Source organism: Talpa europaea (assembly GCF_964194135.1).
Source record: "Talpa europaea genome assembly, chromosome: 1".
Classification (NCBI taxonomy): domain Eukaryota; kingdom Metazoa; phylum Chordata; class Mammalia; order Eulipotyphla; family Talpidae; genus Talpa; species Talpa europaea.
This window is the reverse complement of record NC_140073.1, coordinates 94,430,066-94,448,803: the sequence shown is the minus strand read 5'-3', so window position 1 is coordinate 94,448,803 and position 18,738 is coordinate 94,430,066. Positions and strand designations below refer to the sequence as shown.

The 18,738-nt window shown below is 44.3% G+C and overlaps 1 protein-coding gene across 4 annotated transcripts in view; it reads right to left on the bottom strand.

The window, feature by feature from the left end:
• The window catches only part of FMNL2 (formin like 2), a gene marked incomplete at both ends in the record, with an annotated part of 274,318 nt that extends 262,818 nt beyond the window's left edge, over nucleotides 1-11,500 (bottom strand). For all 4 annotated transcript variants that reach the window (XM_084238495.1, XM_084238497.1, XM_084238496.1 and 1 more), the window contains one exon: nucleotides 11,384-11,500. In XM_084238495.1, coding sequence (XP_084094621.1) covers nucleotides 11,384-11,500 — 117 coding nt within the window. The remainder of the gene's footprint in view (nucleotides 1-11,383) is intronic.
• Between the last annotated feature and the right edge of the window lie 7,238 nt (nucleotides 11,501-18,738).

Here is an 18,738-nt window from a genome sequence, read left to right as displayed (position 1 = left end):
CTGCCCGCAGCCTCTGCGGCGCCGGTTCGATCCCCGGCTGCTCCCCTGCCACCGGTGGAGGGTCCCACATGGCGCGCAGACCTCTCCTGCCGCCCACTGCTCCCCTCAGCGGTGTACGTCCGTCCTTCTGCCTGCTCTGCTCCCCGCTCTGGCTCTGGTGAATTCTCTCACCCTCCCGCGCTTCTGACTGTACCCAGTGCATGTATAAACAAAACAAACAAATAAACAAATAAATAAAAACATGCCTCTATAAAAAAAAAATGATGCTGAACTAGACATTATTTGAGGACCTGCTATACTAAAATTCAGAGGTCAATGCTCATTGTACTGTGGAAATCCTCCCCTATTTATGTTTCACTCTATGAAAATAAATCAAAATTGACTGTTGGGCCTCCCCAGTGGCGCAGTGATTGAGCGCTGGGCTGCAAAGCTGCCCGCAGCCTCTGCAGTGCCAGTTCGATCCCCAGCCACCCGGCAAGGGTCCCACATGGTGCGCAGACCTCTCCTGCTGCCCGCTGCTCCCCTCAGCAGTGTACTTCGTCAGTCTGCCTGTTCTGCTCCCCACTCTGGCTCTGGTGAATTCTCTCACCCTCCTGCGCTTCTGAATGTACCCAGTGCTTGTATAAATAAATAAATAAATCTAAAAAAAAATGGACTGTCATCAGTATTATGAACAAGTACTACACATATATATATACACATGCACACACACACACACACCCCACCATCATTTAGGGTTATCAATGATGATGTAACTGTAAAAACAACAGGGAGATGCTGCAGTGCCAATATTTCCTAATGGTTAGGTCTATCTGGCCTGAGGAAATCTCTCAAGGGAAGTGGTGGAAACTTCATGGTCACAATCCTTTAGAATTAAACCACAAGGCACAATCCTGTGGCTTACTTTCTTCCACATAAATCTGGCTACCCAGAAAGTAAATTCAGGTAAGTGACTGGAAGGCAAGGAGCCAAGGTGAACCATGTTTGGAAAAGAACAGAGAAACAGACCCCATTCCTGACCTACGGGCTGGTTACAACTGTGTGTTCAGTTTGCGAAAATCCATCGAACCGGATACCTATGATATGGGTCCATTTCATATTTTTCAATATTCTTCCATAAAAAGGTGGTTTTTTTAAAAGGATGACTTTAAGATGTCAAAGAAAAACAAAAAAGAATTTTTTAATGCTAACATTGTCAATAGAAAAAGTAGAGGAATCTCTTATAATTATTGGTGAAATAAATATGCTGATGTCTAAAGAAATATTCCATTAAATGATGGTTGGCACCTGGTAAATTAATAAATGATCTGGAGACTAAATCAAACAAATGCTTTCCAACAAGCCTACTCTGGGACTCAGACTTCCTCTGTGAAAGGACACTGGAGAGGCTAAACACTGACTAGCTGAATGATTCCACAGACCCAGCAGGCACAGTTCTAAATGGTCTCTCCAGGTTCACACCTAAAAGACCTGATTAGTTGGCAACTTTAAAAAAAAAAAAAAAAAAAAAACTCTTTTTTTTTTTTTTAAGATTTATTTATTTATACAAGCACTGGGGTACAGGCCAGAGGCACGGGAGGGTGAGAGAATCCACCAGAGACAGAGCAGGTAGCAGAACAGGCAGAAGGACCGAAATACATTGCTGAGGGGAGCAGGAGGTGAAACAGGAGAGGTCTGCCGCACCATGTGGGTTGCTCCCTGGCTGGCCAGGGTTTGAACCAGTGACGCGGAGGCTTCGAACAGCCTCACAGCACTGCACTTAACCTGCTGCGCCACCGGGGAGGCCCTAGTTGGCAACTCTGAATAAGACTTGGGGACTCAGCAAATCACAGGCTGAAGGCATACAGATACCAAGGCATTGGACTAATTGGCTCCCTAAGTTCACCAGGCAGAAGTTCCTGGGGATAAAGAAACCTAATTAATCAAGAAAACCCACTGTCACAAAAATGGGGAAAGTTCTTTCGCAGAACTACAACACTGACCACTCTGGGGACAGAAAGGGTCAGAACTGAAACTAACCAATCAAGCCACTCATCTGATTCGTTGTCTTTGTAATTAAGTTCCCCAGCGTTCACAAACGAGACATTTGGCAGTGCTGAACTCACAAGGCAATGTTGCCATAGTACAAATCTAATCATGTTCTATCAAACTTCTGCCATTAGTCATCCTAATGCTTCCTTCTAGAAAAAAAAAAAAAGTTATTTACTGATGGCAGATGAGATTTTAAAACTTACTGTCACTGTGAAACACTCATCTTTACCTTCCCCACCAAAATAAAATATTATTCTTCAGGCACATCTTCTCTGCCCGTTCCCAAATACTTGGTTTTATCTAGTCCATAAGCCAACTACCTACATGTCCTTGAAAGATTTACTTAAATTTCTAGATGAAAATTAGACAATAATTGCTTCTATCCTTCCAGTTAGAAAAGCACATATGCTGTCCTCAAACCCAAACCACAAATGCTAAAGTCTATGAGTAAGAGGAATGTCTGTGTGCTATGCTATAACTATTAAACGAATAACCAGAGTCTTGCATTGAGAACAATCAGCCATTCTTGACTTAGCATCCTATTTATCTTTCTATTCTCAAAGCTAATTGCTTATATAAGCATGCCAATTTGCCTTGATTATAGGATTCTTAATAAATGAATGTTGTTTACATTTCACAAGTGTATTTGAATTTCACTCCAGGAAGCCAAGCTCATCAAGTCTTTGTAAGTGGTAGAACCAGAGATCAAAGCAAAAGGCTTGCATTGAACCAACAATTAGGCTTGAGAATAGAGGCCTAAGCAAAAATACAATTGATTTATTGATTGTGTTACTCCAGAAGTACACCTCAGCGTCACTATTCACTCTTCAGCTATCATCTATAGAATTTTCTCCACAAATTTTCATTTGAATTATTTGATAGTCACTCTTTTTTTTTTTTTTTTAAAGATTTATTTATACAAGAACTGGGGCACAGGTCAGAGACGTGGGAGGGTGATTCATCAGAGACAGAGCAGGGAGCAGAACAGGCAGGCAGACCAAAGACACTGCTAAGGGAGCAGAGGGTGAGACAGGAGAGGTCTGCCACACCATGTGGGTTTCTCCTGGTCAGCGAGGAATCGAACCTGCGCTGCATAAGCTGTGGTCAGCTTCACAGCACAGCGCTCAACCCGCTGAGCCACCAGGGAGGCACATTTGATGGCCATTCTTAAACAGTTAATTCTGACATTCAATAAGCTTTGAATCCATTTCTTTAGTTTGCTCATCCTGGTGCTTCTGATTAAGTCAAACACCTTTAGGAATTTGTTTTTGTTTGTTTGTTTGTTTTAAGATTTTTTTATTTATGCATACAAGAACTGGGGTACAGGTGGTGGGGGGGAGAGGATTCACCAGAGAGTGGGGAACAAAACAGGCAAATTGACTGAAATACACTGCTGAGGGGAGCAGAGAGCGAGACAGGAGAGGTCTGCTGCGCCATGTGGGTCACCTCCCGGGACAGGGATCGAACTCATGCTGCAGTTGCTGCTGATAGATTCGTAGTGCTGAGACTTAACTCCCTTGCGCCACCATGAAGGCCCTAGGAGTTTGGTTTTTTAACCCCTCTCAACCTAGTCTTATTTCGTCAAATTTTCTAATACCTTGGAAACAATTCCTCTTGTACTACACTCATCTGCTTTTTTCACTGTAGTTTTAACTCATATTTGGTCTTTGGGGAGGTAAAACAAGAAACAGCAGCAGCAGAAGAGGAGATAAAAACCACTGACTCTCAACCAATGTTACCAATTGAAATCTCCTAAGAAGCTTTTAAGGATCCTGATGCTTAGCTCACATTTCCAGCAATTGTATTAGAACCTAGCAGCCAGACCCAGGCATCTTGATTTTTTGAAGCTTCCAGAAAATGCCAAATTGCAGCCAAGTTTGAGAACCACAGCTTTAGCTTGTTAATTGCCTCATCGCCCTATCTCAACAGGTTCACTAAACTTCCCTGGAATGAGGAAAAACAAGGAAAAGATATATGGTTCCTGAGCAAATCTCTCAACTCACGGCAAACTTGAGACAGGTGAGCTGGGTTCCTTCAGTCTTCAGCCACAAGAAATGTGAACTCTCTGACACTTTTCCCACAATCAATGAGGTCATGGGCATCTGTAGGGTGACTGAAGTTATCAGGCTTCTTTTGTGCCCTCCTGCCACTACTGTGGATGCCCAGGCTAAGAGGCTTGAATATGGCACGCGCACCTATGATTATGGATTGCTGGGCCCAGAAAGTCTGGGTGTGTGCATGTGTAAATGCTCACACCTGTGCCAAAAGGAGAGGGCTAAAAGGGCAGCTTCACTCAGAGATGGGACAATGCTGGAGGACCACTCTGAGACAAGACCACAAGAGGCCAGAGTGCAAACATTCATGGGAGGTTGGGATGTTCAGTTGCCTGCCTGCCAGCCCCCAGCCCATGCCTGCCACCTTGCCTGCCAGCCTCCCTGCCTATAAAATCTATCAAGAGCTCTGGGTCTCTCTTTATCCATCTGCCCAAATTGACAGTGAACCTGCCCTGTGCATGCTTACACTAGAGCAGCCTACTATAAGGAAGTCATAAAGTAAAATTAACCCTGTAGATATGAGGGTCTAAACATCTTAAAGTCTTCAGTTTTTGTGGCAATGAATATGGAGGGATGAGTGTGAAAAGAAAGTACACATCTGTCTACATCAAATACCATTATACCTCCCAACAGGGACTGAGTAATTCCTAACTTAGGGATTTCCAGCCATCGTGGTCCCTATCTACGGACCTTAGTTGAATCATAGTCTAAAAGACAACTCTCCATCCTATCATCTCTTTCCTTGGCACTGCTTTCAAATGACATCATAGCCACTGAAAACTGCACAGTCCTTACTGTAACATTAATACAGATGACTCTAGAGAAAAGGTTGGAGAAGACCATCTTTCAATACGAGCAGACACGACTGTAATGCAAGCATGCACAAGGTGGGTAGGTTCACTGTTGATTCAGGCAGATGGATAAAGAGCTCAGAGTCCTCGGTGGATCTTTACAGCCTTTAATGTTGGAGGAGGGATCCAGGTACACAGGCACACCAGGCAAGGGGGCTGGGACGCCCTGGAATCCATGCATGCTCTTTCTCTTGCCTCTCTCTGGCATTCTCCCCCTGAGTCTTATAGTCATAGTCTCACCTCAGAGTGACAATGCCTTTTCATCCCTCACCTCTTGGCCTAGGTGTGCACATACACACATGTGTCCACAATCATAGGTGCACGTGCCCCATGCCCATGCCTCTCGGGCCCGGCATCCAGGTTAATGTCAGGAGGGTGTAAAAAAGCCTGATTCACTTAATTTACCCTACACCTTAAGGGGAAGAAAATAGATGAGTTATCTCTGTCCCCAATATTCAAGTAGATGAGAGTTAAAGTGCAATGAAGTCCCTCTACAGAACCATAACCCCAAAAATGTGGAGCCATGCTCCTGTGATGGGGATTAAGGGCTCCCCCCATTACAGAATGGTGGAGCCACTCTACAAGAGGGAATCTGTCAAGCAGTTGCACAGCTAATAACCCTTCCTCCCGCCTAAGCAATCCAGGCAAGCGATTCTTTCACACAGATTCACTGCTGTTCTTAAGAGGATTCCAAGAACCAGCGGCCTCTTGCAAAGAAGTGACAATAATTTTGGAATCAGTGTTTCTTTTTTTAGCCACTTTTAGGACATCTCTTACTTCCTTTAAATATGAGTCAGGAGCCCACTTCACTTTGCCCTTACTTCTCAAGTCAGTATGAAAAGAAGACCACACTTCATCAAGACAAGCCCTTCAGGCAACTGTTTGCAAAGTCAAATGCATTTCCAAACAAACATGAGCATACTGCTTTTTTCTTCGTTGAGCTCAGGAGAAATCTATAAGGAGAGCTTGCCTGCCCTACCCAGTTGCTATGATTTCCTTCCCTACTCAGGTGCTATGATTCTATATCTAGTACCTACAAATGGCAGGTTTACCTCAATGAGAACACCAACATCAAGTCAATAATGCACTAGCTATATCTGGGGTTTGGAAAGATCTTCCAGTCTTCAGCATTTTTCAAACAGCTTCCTCCTGAACAACTCTGAGAACTGGCTCTCCCTTTTTTTGACACCTTTAAATGTTAGAATGTCTCTCCTTAGGTATAAGCAACTTTTAGCCACTAATCCCGGGGAATTCTCTATAGACTACACAAAGAACAGCTACACACATCCTACACAAAAGCTCTTCAACCTTCAAAGTTGGTTAATGAATCACAATATATCATGTTCTGTAAATCGCAAGGCTATCCTAACAGGGGTATACATTTTATTCCTACTTAAAGAGGAGGAAAACTCAAGGACCAGATAAATGTTTAACTTGCTCAAGCTGGTACAGCAGAGATGATTCTAGAAATGAGATCTCCTGCCTTCCAGGCCATTGCTGTTTGCTAAATGAGAGGCCACAAGTAAAAGAAATTCTCATTGGTTATATATTTAAGGGCATATATGCTTTTTCACCCCCAAATTTTCTCAGTTTACAATGCTGTCTCTCACAGGAGGCAAACAATTTACTGTCAGAGACCAAGTTTTAATCAACTTCTATCTTAGATACCAAAATAGTCTCACAGTTTTTATTAATATTATTAGGGATGAAACGCACTCTGATAATGTTAAGCACAGTCCTAACCATGTATTCCCACCTTGAAGAATAAAACCATTCAAGGACTAATGCCTAGGATGAAACTGTAATGGCTCAATGTGTGTGATAACATGGAACCTCCCTTTCTCCACATTCTTTCCCTCCAACAGGAGAAATGACACTCCTACCCACGCACCTGCTCAGCAGACTTCATGGTAAGGACTCTCCTGGGAAGTGGCTAAAAGGAAACAAACACCTTGCAAGAGGAAATAAATTAAAACTTGACCTCCTTGTCCCTTTCACAAGTAATTACATTTGGAGTGTGCACACTGTATTCACAAGTTATCTCTTCCCTGATTTGGAAAACCTAAACTTCCCAACCAAAGTAGTTGAAGCCTACTTGAAAGTTCCTTCAAGTTCCCTTGAAAGGAAAAACTGAAGAGTACTTTTTTGGATCAAATCAATATTTAACTACATGCCTGAAAATAGAATGGTGTAGTGAAGATGCCAAAATGTTTGACATCTAAAGGAAAACATCAAGTGAATCGCACTTTGGTTATTTCTAAGAAACTTCTGCCAATCTCATAACAGTTTGCATCTGCATTTACCAGATTTAGGATTTTTTTTAATAGCTTCACTGATAGTGCCAAGCCTTTTTTTTCCCCCTCCCCAGTTCTAGACCTAGGGAGGCACAATAGAAGAACCAGAGGTCTGTATCTGAGTTAAATCCTAGGTTAGTTACTCAATAATTGTATAACTTCAGACAATTTTGGTAATATTGTCTTCCTCATTTATAATACCGCTAATGGTGGGAGTTATTGTGAGAATTAAATGAGTATATAAGCACAGGGTATATGCTTGGTAGGTATTCGGCAAATATACTGCCCTAAACCATTACTTCCCAATCTGCCTTTTTGAACATGTTTGCAAAACAGTCTGTTCAATCTGATTTGTTACAGCTAGTATAGAGGGCTTGAAAGTTTCCTTCCCTCCAACTCAAAGTAAGTATCCTTAAGATAGCTCCTCAAAGCTGTTTTGGAAGCTGTCCGCAGTCTGGGGGAGGGTCCCACATGGCGGGCAGACCTCTCCTGCCACCCCACTGCTCCCCTCAGCAGTGTACTTCGGTCCTTCTGCCTACTCTGCTCCCCGCTCTGGCTCTGGTGAATTCTCTCACCCTCCTGCGCTTCTGACTGTCCCCAGTGCTTGTACCAATAAATAAATAAATCTTAAAAACAAAAAAAAAGATAGCTCCTCAAAAAAAGGCATTGGAGGACTTACCTCTTAAGTTGTAAACAGTTACTACAAGTCAAACATTCATAAAAATTATGGAGAGAGGTACGAAGAAGTACTCTTGGACAAAATCAACAACTCTTCACTACTTTATTGCTTTATCTTTGGAAATAAAGGACATGGGAGTATATGTATTTCTATTTCTATGTGTGTGTATGTATGTTTATATTCCCAACAATGAGACAATGTTTTATAAAGGCATTAGAGTCATATGCATATTTAATTATAAATGGGTGGGGCCAAAAATAAGAATGTTTTATACACATATAAAATATATACTCCTAAGAGAACAAAGATTTGAAGATGACTTAAGTCTATAATTTCTGAAAAACTTCCATCAAAGAGTAACAGAACATGACACACATAAAAGCACATCACCTTCTAAGCTCTACCTGAAAAGTAGATCAGTGATGCAAATAGTTAAATGTAAACAAGAAGTCAATAAACTTTTCCCTTAAATATAAGTTTACAACCATTATTATAATAATGCTGAAGATAAGTTCAGGAATGACAGCCTCTTTAAGAGGATTAAGCTCTTACGATTTGGTTTCAACTTTTACTAGTCACTAATTACAGGAAGCTCAGTAACTCAATTCTCTATTTAAAAAACCTCATTTATTACGATTGAAATTTTTTTTTAATTTATGCCTCTACTGATCTTAATTCAGTAATCTGTTACACTCTCAGCTCACCTTTCCATTCATACCCAATACTATTTTTTAGATTTATACACTTTAGCTCACAGACTTGGGAGGAAGGCGGTGAAGGTACAGTTTTGTTCTCTCAAGATTTTTCAGAAATAAAGACTTCTGTCATTTTAATTTTACTTATAATTCCCCAAGGCTTTAAATATTCTAGAGCTTGGGGAATGGGAAGAATAGTTTTCCATGCCTCAAATAGCTCATTAATTATTAATGGAAGCCATACTTACTATGAAGTGTTGAACAGTATTACTATCTGGTTTTCCTCCCAAAACACTTCTACGATAATTACCATTTTAGAAAATAAAACTACGATCAATAATGCCAATATGATTCCCATTGTCTCAGGGTACAAAACTCACCCTCATAAGTACTTTACAACTTGACATCTAAAATTTGTCCTTCAAGCTTGATCTCCATAATTAAACGGTTTGAGCTTATTTCTTAAGCAATTCTTGAAGAAAAAGTTGGGAGTATTGCATACACAACTTCAGGAAAAAACTGACCACAAGAGAAATCACCATAACCCTGTACTTCCATCAGCCCACAAAGATGGTTCATTTAACTGCTCTGTTAGGTTTCAAACGCTGACTAAGGAGAGTTACAGTAAACACTACATCAATTGTCCAAGTGCATCCCTAACAAAAGGGCCCCCAAGCTGACACTTTCCCAAAAGCTTTGACTCTATTCAATAAAAGTTAGCCTGCATTTTTGTTTCTGGTTTTTCTCTCTTTTGCAAGGCTTAAAATATCATAAACAACTAAGAAGGGATCTGCATCCAGTAACTCCATGTGATGCACAGTAGAGCAAAAGTAGCCACAACAATCAACCAAGGCCCCCAAGGAACTTGTGATGGACAATCATAAATGTCTACATATTAAATTTGTGACTGTTAGACTTAACAGTAACACAAATCCACCTTGCTAATGACAGAACATTATTTTTCTAAAGATTAATTCATACCATGTGTTATTAATCAGCAGGGTAACTGAAAGCTCAGGCACAAAAAATGCTATCCCAGTTGAGCAGGACTTAATTGCATTATTATTATTATGGTTGCTGCACTGATTTTCCTGTCACTGGTCCTTCTACTTCAAGTACGTACGTACACACACACACACACACACACAGGCACACCCCATCCCACCCCCACCCCCACCCCCCCATGGATGGAAAGACAGAAAACCCACAACCAGGAGGTAAGAAACATATGTCTGGTCGGAAGAGGATTTTGAATAAAAACGATGGTCTCTGGAAAGATGGGTCAAGTATGCACCCAGGCTGCCTTGAGAAATAATTAAGCCTATGCTGTTTCAGTTCAGTGTCCCAGCTTGCACAAGGAGAGAGCAGCTGTGGGAGATCACAGAAGATGCAAAGCAAGACAGGCAGCTTCATCTATCTCCCTGCCACACCAGAGTTTCCCGGGTGGCCTGGTAAAGCATGTGGCCTCTTTTATCCCAAAGAGCACAAGACTGACCTGCCATCCAGAACATTATTCTCCATATCAAACCAGTCCCTTATAAAAGCAAAAAGAAAGGTAATTTAAATATCCCAGTGTTGAGACTTGGGTCCTTTACCAAAACTGTGAGGTTATACTGTAAAAACCTGCCAACAGACAAAATTTGGCTGCCTTGAGCACAAGTTTCTCTTGCCACATAGCCTTGTGGAGTTTGGAAGTAACTAGTTAGGAGGGGGTAGTGTACAAGTGTAAGGAAGAGGCTTCCGATCTCGCATGTCCCCCCCCCCCCCCCCAACATCCCTTAAAAGAGGCTGGGATACTGAAAATCTTAGTCTGGAGAGCAACTGCAGTACAGACTCTGGCAAGGGGTAGGCAAGGGGTAGGCCGCCACACCCTCTTGAGCTCACAGCACACTGACAGACTGTGGTTGGGAGAGGCCCAGGAACTCATTCTCAACAAGAAAGGGAGAGAGGGAGTAAAGGGAGTCTTTAGTGTTTTGGATCTGAGGAGCTGGAAAGCTAGGAGGGGATTTTGGGAGGGAGTCGGGCACTGAGCAGGGTGTGCTGGTGGGACAGGAGGGGTCGAGACGCCCCTGGAGTTAGGACAGTTCGCAACACGTCCCCGCAAAACTGCACATTTTTGTGGTTTGAGATTTAAAGACCAAAAGGAACGCGCTCTAGTAAAGCTTCTTTCTCGCCCGGCTTCAGACGCCCCCTCCTTACTCAGGGACGGGGGCGCCGCATAGTCGCGGGTTTCCTTCTCTTTCCTTTTCGGAGGAGCTCCCCTCCGCCAAACCGCAATGTCCGCTCTCCAAGTTCGCCTTTGCGCAACGCCCGGCGCAGCGCCCGCCGCCAGCCACACGCGCCCATCTGCCCCGGACCCCGCGGGATGGTCCTCGGGGACTTGGGTTTGTCGGGATTTTTTTCTTTTCCTTAGAACAAAAAGCCAACAAGGCTCGCCGCCTCATCCCCGGCCGGCACTACCTTCCCTGCACGCCCACGCCGCACCTTCCCGGCACACGCGCGGCGAGGTGCCTCTCCCGCCAGACAATGGGTCCGGGGTTGGCCGGGAGCCCGCTCGGACCCCCGAGTCCATCCCGTGACCCCCCAAGAGCGCTGAGCGCGGGGGTCTTGAAGGGGAACAGAGAGGAGTCGGGGAGACCACAATGGAGAAGGTGGGCGCCTCACCCCAGGAACAGCAGGCTCGCTCCCGGTGCGGAGAAAAGAGGAGGGGGCCGGGGTCAGCTGCGCCGCCTGGCCGGGAGCTCGGGGGCCCCGCGCCCAGCAGCCGCCGCGCACTCACCAGTACGATGGCAAATCGCTCCTCCAGTTCACCTGGCTCGGGCATCGGCAGCTTCAAAGGCACGTTGTGCGCCCTGAAATCGGTCTGCTGCGAATCCATGCTCCCTGCGTTGCCCATGTTGGCTGCACGCAGGGGTCGGGGGCTGCTCCGAGCCCCTCTCGTCCGCGTAGGAAATCAGAACAGCTCCCGGTGGCCGGCTCCCGCCTGCGGGCGCGACCAGCCCGGCTCCCCGCCCTCCGATGCGCCCCAGCGAGTGTGCAGCTCGCACCGCTCCCTAGCAGCGCTCCGAGTCGAGCCAGCCCCCGGCCTCCCTCATGCTCCCCGCCGCCCCACAGCGGCCCCGGCCTCTTGTCCTCGGGAGGGGTCGTCAGAGCGCGGGGCGCCTATCTGCATGTTGCTCCGCTAGCACGCCGCCCCCTGCCAGCGACCCCGGTCAGCAGGCGCGTGGCTCCTCTCGCTCCGGCTCCCGCCAGGGCCTCGGCCACCGCTGACACTTGCAGTCCCCAGCCGGCCACCAAAACGCTCGCTCCGCGAGCACCTCGGGCAGACAAATGCAGCTCCGCGCTCCCGACACAATGCCCCCGCTCGTCCGGCCCCCGCCCCCGGCCCGGCTCCGCCCTCTCGCCCCGCGGACTGCCGGGACCCGTAGTTTCCACCCAAAGTGTCCGCATGCAGAAGCCACGCCATCTCTGGAGGGCTAGCCGGGTTGGGGCAACTTGCAGCAAAAGCAGTCTGGAAAAGCTTATGTCACTGTTGACAACCCTAATTCCAATTGTAGAAACAACTGCCCAAGGTACATCATTCTGGCACTTAGTACCTACAAGTGAATGAATGATCCCATGCATAGTGCATGTTCCCATTCTTACTTAAATATCAGAAGATTGTTACTTTTCAAAGGAGCTAGTTCCAGAGGGGAACAAAAAGATATTGGCAACGTCTTATTGCATAGACTGGGGATGATCGATGCTTGTTTTCTTGCTCTTTCTTTTTTATGTGTTACCTATCTTTTGGGTGACTGGAATGTTTTATAAGTAAATATATACTTTTATGGATATTTTATAAATATCCACTATGCATGGATAGTAAGAGCCCAGAAGTTGGAGAAGATTCGACTCAAATCAAACACCTGTCAAATGACTATTATGATACTGGGCTCAGTGGGGAAAAAAAAGATTGCTACTGCTCTGGAATACGTCACAATCTAGTAAAGGAGGAAACACAGAATGTTGGGAGTGTTTGGATAAGATTTTTGCCTGTAACTTCATAATGATCTTGTTCTGCTTTATAGCTACTTTACAGAAAAATTGGGCCCACCTGTGTGCTCTGGGATGCATTTCACATTATAACTATCAGTTCTGAAGCTGTGGTAAGAGGGAAAAACAGACCTATAAACCACTGTAGCCAACAGCTCATTGTGTAGATTTCCAGTGCATCCACCTGGTGGACTTGTGGGCTGATCTCCTGCAACTAGTCCTTTCTTACATTAGTGTTTCTTAATACCAGTTTGTGTATCAGGTTTACCTGGAGAAGTTGCTGTTAAAACAGCACACACCTTGGGTCCTTTTCTATTATCAGAATTTCTCTAAGCTAAGATTTGGAGCCCAGGGAAGATATATTTTCAACAAGCCCCTGGGTGATTCTGACGATGCAACTAGTCATTACCCTCTTGTTAAAAAACTGCTTCTTGAGAAGGATCATAGGAAGACACAAGCATCAGGGACCACATTTGATTCAACTTTATAAACCATGAGATGCCTAGATTTAAGGGCAGGACTGGCCACAGAGCAGGTTTTCTGATCCCATGCAGACCGGGTAAAGGAGGAGTCAAAGTCCTCAGTGGTTTTGCAGGTTTTTTATTGGGGTTCACCAGGCATATGGCAGGCAGAGGTGCTGGCTGGGGGGCTGGGGGGCAAGTCTTCACTCTATCTGAGCTCTCTGGAGTTCGTTCTGCTGCTTCTCGGCTTCTCTTTCGGCTTTGGCTTCAGCTTCTACTGCTGCTGCTGGCATCCCCGTGACGCCACCCTTAAAAGCACAGTCTTAGCTCAGCTGAATCCCATCTACCTATGCCCACACCCTATTCCAAGTGCCCGCCATCAGGCATGCATTCAGGACAAGGATCCATCATCTATCCTGATGGCGGAAGGTCAGAAAAGCCTGATATTTTCTTTCTTTTTTTTTTTTTTAATAGAGGCATGTTTTTCTTTATTTGTTTGCTTGCTTGTTTGTTTGTTTTGTTTATACATGCACTGGGTACAGTCAGAAGCGCGGGAGGGTGAGAGAATTCACCAGAGCCAGAGCGGAGAGCAGAGCAGGCAGAAGGACCGAAGTACACTGCTAAGGGGAGCAGCGGGCGGCAGGAGATGTCTGCGCGCCATGTGGGACCCTCCACCGGTGGCCGGGGAGCAGCCGGGGATTGAAAGGGCGCCGCAGAGGCTGCGGGTAGCTTCGCAACCCAGCGCTCTACCGCTGCGCCACCGGGGAGGCCCAAAGCCTGATATTTTCTTTACCCTACACTCGAGCATAGTACATGTTCAATCACTCTTTGTTGAATTGACAAAAGCAAGAATTTACCAAAACCTATGGAGCAAATAAATAAACCACCTCCAGTCTTTTTAAACAAAGAAGAGAGTAATAACTTGACTTATAAGTCTGAATAAATACAACCTGTATTTATTAGATTGCATTATATCAAACAAAGAAAAACAGGAATATAGATTCACACACACACACACACACACACACACTCACTCACACCCTAACTATTGAAATGTGGGGGGAGAGTGTAGGGTAAGGTAAAGTATCAGGCTTTTCTGCCCTCCCGCCATTAGGAGAGATGACAGAACCCTGGGGTCCTGAATGCCTGACTGATGGCGGGCACCTGGAGTAGGGTGTGGGCATAAGTAGATGGGATTCACCTGGGTTAAGACTGGGCTTTTAGGGGCGGCGTCACCGGGACGCCAGTAGAAGCAGAACGAAAGAAGTAGAGAAGCAGAAGAACCATGAGAACAAGGCCACCAGAGAACGCCAGAGAGCCCAGATAGAGTGAGGAATTGCTGGGGGCTGGGAGGCCTGCCAGCCTCTGGGGTGGGGGGAGGGGGCCCAGCACCTCTGCCTGCTGTGTACCTGGTAAATCCCAATAAAAGCCTGCAAAAGCCACTGAGGGTTCCAGGACTCTGTCCTCCTTTACCCAGTCTGCATGGGATCATAGAAAACCTGCTCTGGCCCTTCCTGCCTCTACAGAGGGGGAGAAGTTTGTTGAGACCAAGTGAGGCATTTCCGACCCACAAATGTGTTTATCTTTTTTGTAATCTCTGGACATATATTTTTGGTCTGATTGACTCATAATATCAGTCCACCCAGGGAATTGCCCACCTGGATGGAAGAGCTAAAATTTTTTTTCCGCAGTTTAAGAATCCATTTTTATTACATTTATGGCTCCCTCTGGCCATATTTCTACCAGTAACTAGGACCTTTTTCTTTCCTTATCACATCTAGTTTCTCATAATCTCACACTCTGAGAGGAGTCGAGGACAAATTGTGCAAATCCAAAATCAAAAGAACAACTGCCATTTCAAGGTTTGTACTCTCTAATATTTGCTTGTCATTCTTGACTGTTTTAGTACAAAACCAATCAAAACACTCCATTAGTCATAAAATTTCTGGGTATTTCTATCAAACTCTCAGGAAAATTTTGGGAAAAGGCACAGGGGAGAAAAAAACACATTTTCATTACTTTAAGTTAATTACAGTCTTCATCCTTCCTCTACACAAAATTAAAATCAGATAATGATTTTAAACTACCTATTTCACTTTCTGATTACTAGTATACATGATTTGTTGTAGTTGGTATCACAAAATATTGGCAAAAAAATACTTTGTTAAAACTAACCATCTTCCATGGAAACTGAAATGTTAACACTATGCCTTCCATGGTCCCAGGCATTTGAAAGTTATGTGAGAGATGCTTTAGTTAGGGATTCCCTCATCACAGTGTATTTGCTTTCAAAGAAGTTTTTCCATCATAACAAATACACATATGAAATCAGCCTTTTGAGGGACTAGAGCAGAGCTTGACTGGTGTCTCCTGCAGTTTTAAATGTAATAAAGTGTCCTGTAGCTAAGTTCACTTAGCTTCTTTAAAAGGTACTGGTGTACGGATGGTCTCACTCATAGCAGGAATCTAGAAAACTTAAATAAGGGACCAGGAAAATGAATAACTATAAGAAAGTGAAAATCAAAATCAACAAAAAACTATGAACCAGAGACACTTTTTGGGGGTGGGGCGCGGGAGGGGAAGGATTGGGGTCAGAATGGGGCGTTTGCAATTGTATGGGGGAATATAAAAATAAAATTTATTATTTAAAAAAAAAAAGGTACTGGTGTAACTCTAAGAAGATTCTCCTTGTGTATATAATTATATAAAAATGAGGTAAGTGCCTGTACAGTAAATGAAACAGTGTAGGGTAAATGGAAGTTATCAGGTTTTTTCTGCCCTCTGGACATTAGCATCAATGATGGACACCTGTGGTCATACACGTGTGCCTGATGGCAGCACCTGGAGCGTGGTGTGGGCGTGCATAGATGGGCACAACTGAGCTGAGAGACTATAAGGGTGGCATCACAGAGGTGCAGCAGCAGAGAACAGAGTGCAGCAGCATAGGACAGTGCAGTAGGGACCAGCAAAGAGACCAGGACTCCCTACCTCCCCTGCATCTGGTTGCATCACTACAAATGGTATAGAAAGATCATTAAAAGCCAGAAAAAGCCACTGAGGTCTCCAGGATTTCTCCTTTACCCAGCTACCTGAATCAATAAAGAACCTGCTCTGTGCCTTGCTGGCACTACAAATAGTCAGGCTTTTTACACCACTAGCCTATGTGGCTATCACCTGTGCCCTTGAATGCAGAAGGTACTTGGGAGCATGGGCATGGAGTGTGCATGCCTGATTGTGGACAACTGGAGCATCGTGTGGGCATGCGTGAAGTGTGCACACCTGAGCCTAAAGGTTAAGAATTTAAGGGCAGGGCCTCCCCAGTGGCGCAGTGGTTGAGCGCTGGGTTGCGAAGCTGCCCACAGCCTCTGCAGCGCTGGTTCGATCCCCGGCTGCTCCAGGCCACCAGAGGAGGGTCCCACATGGTGCGCAGACCTCTCCTGCCATGCCCGCTGCTCCCCTCAGCAGTGTGCTTCGGTCCTTCTGCCTGCTCTGCTCCCCGCTCTGGCTCTGGTGAATTCTCTCACCCTCCCGCGCTTCTGACTGTACCCAGTGCTTGTATAAATCAATCAATCTTGTATAAATAAATAAATAAATCTTTTTTAAAAAAAAGAGTTTAAGGGCGGTGTCACTCAGAGACAGGAATAGCTACAGCAGAGCAGCAAACAACAGGTTTGAGAGGAAGAAACCACTAGAGAATGCCAGAGAGAGCCCAAAGAGAAAGAATAGATTCCCCAGGGTTTGGGAGTCGTGACAGCCTCTTGGACCCCCAGGCTCCCTCCCTTGCCAGCCTGTGGACTTAGACCCCACAAAATTGACACAGAAAGAGTGCTAAAGCCTGAAGAAACCACGAAGGCTCCAGGACTCTGCCTGAATCCATAGAGAACCCATCCTGTGCTTGTGGACACTACAGTGTCCTATAATGAACAACCATTGAGCGCCCTTAATCAAAACTGTCAAGTAGAAGTAGCTCAGATTTTGCTTCATGTCAATTTATATCTACAAAAGTCCCACAAGATTCATATATCCATCATATATTTTTTAATATTTTTCAAGTAATTATGTGCCAGACACTGCTATTGATTCTAAAATTCATAGAAACTTTTAACAGCTTACAAAGATATATGTCAACTCTTCTGTCCCTCTTCCCCTAAATCAAGCAAGAATGAATGTTGTTACCACCAAATAAAAGAGAATCCAAGTAGTATTGCTCAAATAATATATTTTCTTATAAAGTAAGAAATCTAGAGAAAGGTGATGTTAATGTTAATTCAGCAACTCAGTAAGGCGAGGTTCAGTGATCTGTGTGATGACTTGGTCTTTCCCCTATATTCCAAAATAGCTGCCAGAAAGCTATGAATCAAGGCTGTATTCAGGTCAAAAAGTGACAGGAAAGGAGCAATGTCAGTTAAGTCTTCTTTTATCAGGAAATCAAAAGTTCACCCAGAAGGACTGCTAGCAGAGTGCCCATTATTCCTCACTTTCCAGAACTGAATGGCATGGCCAACCTAGCCATAGGTTAAAACAGGGTAGTGGCATGAAAAATGGTACTGGACATATTCCTTTACTTGAACAGAATCAACAAAAGGAAGAAAGGGAATAAATATGGGTAAAAACAATGGGTAGGCTAAATCTTCTAACTCCTACCCACATAGGGGTTATACATTTAATAATAATAATCTACATTTGAATATGATGTCATATTTTACAAAGCACTTTTACTTTTACAATACAACATCAAGGAATTTAAGCCTCAACAAAGTGATTTCTTTCCAGTTTATACAACAAGTGGTAGAGTTAGAACTTAGGTATTTGATTCCCAAGTCAATATCCTTTCCTGTCTTTAAAAAAAACAAGTTCTCTGAGATTACCATTTAGAGACATAATGAGACATATGCTTTTGAGCAAGATGGAGGACTAGAGACTATTTGAGGCCGCGGGCAGCATCGCAACCCAGCGCTCAACCGCTGTGCCACCGGGGAGGCCCCTCCCGACTAGAGACTATTTGAAACTTTAAAAAAATGAACAAAATACATGAAACAATGGCCCTCAAGACACTGACCATCAGTCAATGAAGAACAGTAATACCTGAGAAAGGAATAGGGGTGAGCCCTACAGTTACCCTAACTTACTATCTGGAGAAAATTTCCAGGCCATTGTGCAAGGCACAACCGAAGTTGTTCCAGGTAGAGTCTTTGCCCTGAGGGGTAGGTGGGGAATTCCAGTGAATTGAAGAAGAATTAGCAGTACAAAGAATTGGAAAAGCAAGCAGCAAGGGGAGAGGACTGTGGTTCCCACTCAGTATTTAGTAAAATGCTGATTAGTGAGTACCAATGGAGGAAAAAACCAAAAAAGATCATTTTATAACAATTCAGCAACAAATGTATCAAGGGAATGTAACACCCAATAGCAGTGCTTCAAAATACTTGATTCTCGAGGAGAAATACACAAACCCAAAATTATAGCTAGAAATTTCAATATTTGTTAGAACAAGGAGAAAATCAGCAAGGATATAGGAAATTTCAAAACTACTATCAGTAATTGTATCTAATTGATTGTTGCAAGCCACTTCACCATGTAATAGGAGAACACTTAACTTTTAAGTGCACAAGGAAATTTTACCAAGGTTGACCACATTTTCTGG